The sequence below is a fragment of the Myotis brandtii genome, unplaced genomic scaffold, assembly GCF_000412655.1.
Source record: "Myotis brandtii unplaced genomic scaffold, ASM41265v1 scaffold1954, whole genome shotgun sequence".
NCBI lineage: Eukaryota > Metazoa > Chordata > Mammalia > Chiroptera > Vespertilionidae > Myotis > Myotis brandtii.
Window position 1 is genome coordinate 46078 of NW_005357285.1, and position 4017 is coordinate 50094.

The window sequence follows — 4017 nt, forward strand, 5'->3', positions numbered from 1 at the left end:
TGTTCGCCCCTCACTGCCCCCCTCTGCCAGCCTGGTCACCCCTCACTGCCTCCCCTGCCAGCCTGGTCGCCCCATGCAGCCTGCTGTTCAGTTGTTTGGTTGTCCCTCACTAACCCCCCTGCCAGCCTGGTCGCCCCGCGCTGCCTGCTGCTCAGTTGTTTGGTTGTCCCTCACTAAACCCCTGCCGGCCTGGTTCCCCCACTCAGTCTGTTCAGTCGTCCATTCGGTTGTTTCAGATGTGACAGCCCCGGCTCTTTATATATATAGATGGTATTAACTGTTCGAATGCCTCCCCCCAGGATGCCCAGATCTATGTATTTATATGACTGTTAATGCTTATAACTATATTTCTGTGTGATTTCCAATAAGTCCTATTTAAATGAATAACAATGCTATAATATTAGGTTCAATGGAGTAATTAGATCGCTACGAAAGAAGAAAGACATGCCTTCACAGAGGTCACTGTGAGTTATGAGAGGGAAGGAACTCACATGCTACTTTAGCATGTCTTTAAATGAAAACAACAACCACATTATTTGATTTTTCTAGGAGATGTTTATGATTGTGACTCAAATTGTACTTATTTGTAAACAGTTAAACTATCTTGATATTACTCAACTTGGGGACTTTTCTCTAAATAGTGTCACTGCAGGATATCAACATGAAAAAAGCTTTCAAAAGTTCCACAGTCCAAGACCAGCAGGTGGTTTCGAAGAACAGCATTCCTAACCCTGTCGCTGACATCTACAACCAGAGTGATAAACCACCTCCTCTGAACATTCTGACACCGTACAGGTATGGCGTCAGGTGTTCCCGGGGCCTTGTCAGTATCGATAAGTCGAAAGAGGGTGACAGTGCTGTGAAAGTATCTTTCAAACCTTGAAGATAAGAACTGCAGTATTACAATGAAATTAGTCATTGGTACAGTATTGTTAAAGTGTTAATATTTCAAAATATAGATAAACTTATCAAGAAAAGTGTGAGTTCTAATTTTAGCTTTTAAATGTAGACATCATAAGTGAAAGTGAACACATTACATAACAGTACTGTGTGTATTTATGTTGTTCCTCAGATTCAAAGTCACTCTTAAAGGGACTGCATAATCAGTTAGAATGCAGCAAAATAGCCGTCTCAGCATGTCAGCCCTGCAGAGACATTTGTTATTTAATTTAGAAAAATGTATTCTGCAGCATTTGGGATTTTCAGGAGTGAAAATATAGTCAACAAATTAACTTTCTGTTACTGTAAAATGGTAGGACACATTATCAGGACCAGACTTCCAAGAAAAAGAATGAAAAATAAATAGTGCAAAAAATTAACATTAAGAAACTGTGCTTTTTACAACACCTGTACTACCCGCCATCACATCAGTGCTTTCTTTCCACATTTCCTGTCACTTTCTTGTCTGTCTCCCTTTTTCATATGCTTTCTCATTGCACATCAAGTTCCTCTCCCATCTTTTTACCTTCTGTGGAGCTCATTCCTTCAGCCTCTGATGAGCAGATGGTGGTGGGGGGTGGCCCTCACTGCCCCAGGATTAGCCCTGTGGGTGATAGTCCTACGCAGGCCTTTCAGATTTCAGTGAATTTTTAGCTTCTTTTTACTGCCTTGGTAGGCCATTGGTCCTCAGGGGTGCCCAAAGTTTTTCTTGGTCTGAATTCCTGTACCTTCTCATGGTCCAAGAGTCCCAGTTTGGACCTATAGCTCTGTTGGTAAAGCAGCAGTTCCCACTACATCCCTTTCTTTCAGGAAGGGGAGAAGGGTTTTCTCAAAAAAAAATGTGAGAGCCCATGGAAACACTGATGGGAGAGGAGCAAGATGCCACATTTTTCTAAGGAACAAGGATACTTTTCTGAAGGCTTTAGCACACTTATTTAAAATCAATGATATATGTAAATAGTGGTATTGTAAGCTGAAGTTTTAACTTGTAATTTTGCTTGTGCTCAACTAACCACTTACACTTATATGTGATTAATTAGGATCAAGATGAAATATTTGTGATGATCTAAAAATTTTAATTGCATAAAAAACAAATTGACATAGATATATATGGTATGTGTGTATTCAGTTTTATGGAAAATAAAAATCTCCATGACTTTTTAATAGTGTGTTTAAGAATAGCAGCACCAATTCAAATCTACTTTATAAAAATTTTTAAATTTAATTTTTTCATGTCCACTTCTCCTCCTCCTCCCCTTCCCTATAATCACCACACTATAGTCCAGCGGTTCTCAACCTGTGAGTCGCGAACAATGAAAATACATCCTCCATATCAGATATTTACATAATGATTCATAACAGTAGCAAAATTACAGTTATGAAGTAGCAACGAAAATAATTTTATGGTTGGGGGTCACCACAACATGAGGAACTGTATTAAAGGGTCGCGGTATTAGGAAGGTTGAGAACCACTGCTTAGTCCATGTCCCTGAATTCTCTGTTTTCTTTTTTGCTCAGTACAGTAATATTTGGGGTATGTAAAGCACAAACTTTGCATTTGAGCTTAAGTATGACACTGTCCTAACACAGTTAATATATGAGAAGTACAATGTGACTGAAAAATCAAATGTTTAGTTCTATGAACATAGGACATTTCTGCTTATATTTTTATGTCAAGGTTAATATTTGTTTACTTATGTGAGTTTCTGACCTCATTTAAGTATTAGCTTCATTCTTTTAAAATGTGAATTTATTGTACATCTTAAATTTTGCAGCAAGTTCATGCTCAAATTTTCTATATTGTTATCTATATTGAAGGTCTAGTATTTAGAGAAACATGTTTTTCACAATAATGTTTTTAATGAAATCTCTTACTGCACATTGCTTATCAGTTAGAAATTTGGAAAAGAAAGGATTGTAAGTAGTCTGAGGTTAAAGTATAGAGTACAGTGCACTGGTTTGTTAGTGGTTTTCAGAGAGGGGCCAGAATAGCCCTCAGAGGAATGAGGCCTTTTTCATTTGATGAGGAGATTACAGGACATGGCAGAGCAGGAGGTGCAAGGACAGACGGCTTTGCCCCTTGAATAATTCACTTAGCTTTCTTTGACTATTTGGGCATAAACTCTTTCCTATACTTATTTCACTAATTTTTGCTTCCTCTCCGTGCCTCTTGAAGGTAATCTATAGGCCAGACACTTTTAAAGTATTTGATAGACTAGAGTATTTACTTCATACCATGATTAGTTTTAGATTTCTTATTGATTTATATTATACTTTGAAAACATGTTGGCTGCATTATTTTAATGAATAACTTATACAAAGACTTGAAATATTCTCTCTAGACCATAGTAATAAGGGCAGTGCTTGAAAATGAAATGACTACAAGTGATTTTTCTTTGTTGGTTACTTCCACTTTAAAAATATTTCATTACTGTTTTTCTTAGTCACATTTACACACTATGAATGTTTTTCTTTTTTCCTACGTGAATTTTTAGATATTGGGCAAAACTGATTGAGCAAAGGGGACAAAGTACTTACTAATCTTTATTCTCATAACATCGACACTCCAGAGTAAAAGTAAATGTGTGTGTGTGTAAAGAATCCATCTGTTTCTGTGTATATAGCCCCTGTTGGAATAAACAGAACATTTCCTAAAGTAATTGAGGTATTGAATATTACTGTTTCTGAACCATATTGTGATTTTTAGGAGCACTTTTCTATATTTAAATCTAAATTTGCAAGAGTACTTTTTACCTAATTATTCTAGAAAAAGTTGATGTTCTTAAATATTTACACTTTTTTTTAAGTAAGGAAATCTGAGAAACTTAATAATGTATAAGACAGTTAAAATGCCCCCTGCAGATGCTATAATCTCATGAGTTAAAAGTGAATTAGGTTTGGCTCATTGAAAAGAGTGTTGGCCCCCAGACTGAAGGGTCCCAGGTTCAATTCCGGTTAAGGGCACATACCTAGGTTGCAGGCTCCATTCCCAGCCCTGGTTGGAGCATGTGCAGGAGGAAACCAGTCAATGTGTCTCTCTCACATCGATGTTTCTCTCTCTCTCTCTCTCTAAAAAAA

At 37.3% G+C, this 4017-nt stretch overlaps 1 protein-coding gene across 2 annotated transcripts in view; it reads left to right on the forward strand.

The window, feature by feature from the left end:
• The window catches only part of WASF3 (WAS protein family, member 3), a 50386-nt gene that overhangs the window by 30229 nt on the left and 16140 nt on the right, over positions 1–4017 (forward strand). For both annotated transcript variants that reach the window (XM_005865014.2, XM_005865013.2), the window contains exon 4: positions 642–795. In XM_005865014.2, the coding sequence (XP_005865076.1) occupies positions 642–795 (154 nt within the window). The remainder of the gene's footprint in view (positions 1–641; positions 796–4017) is intronic.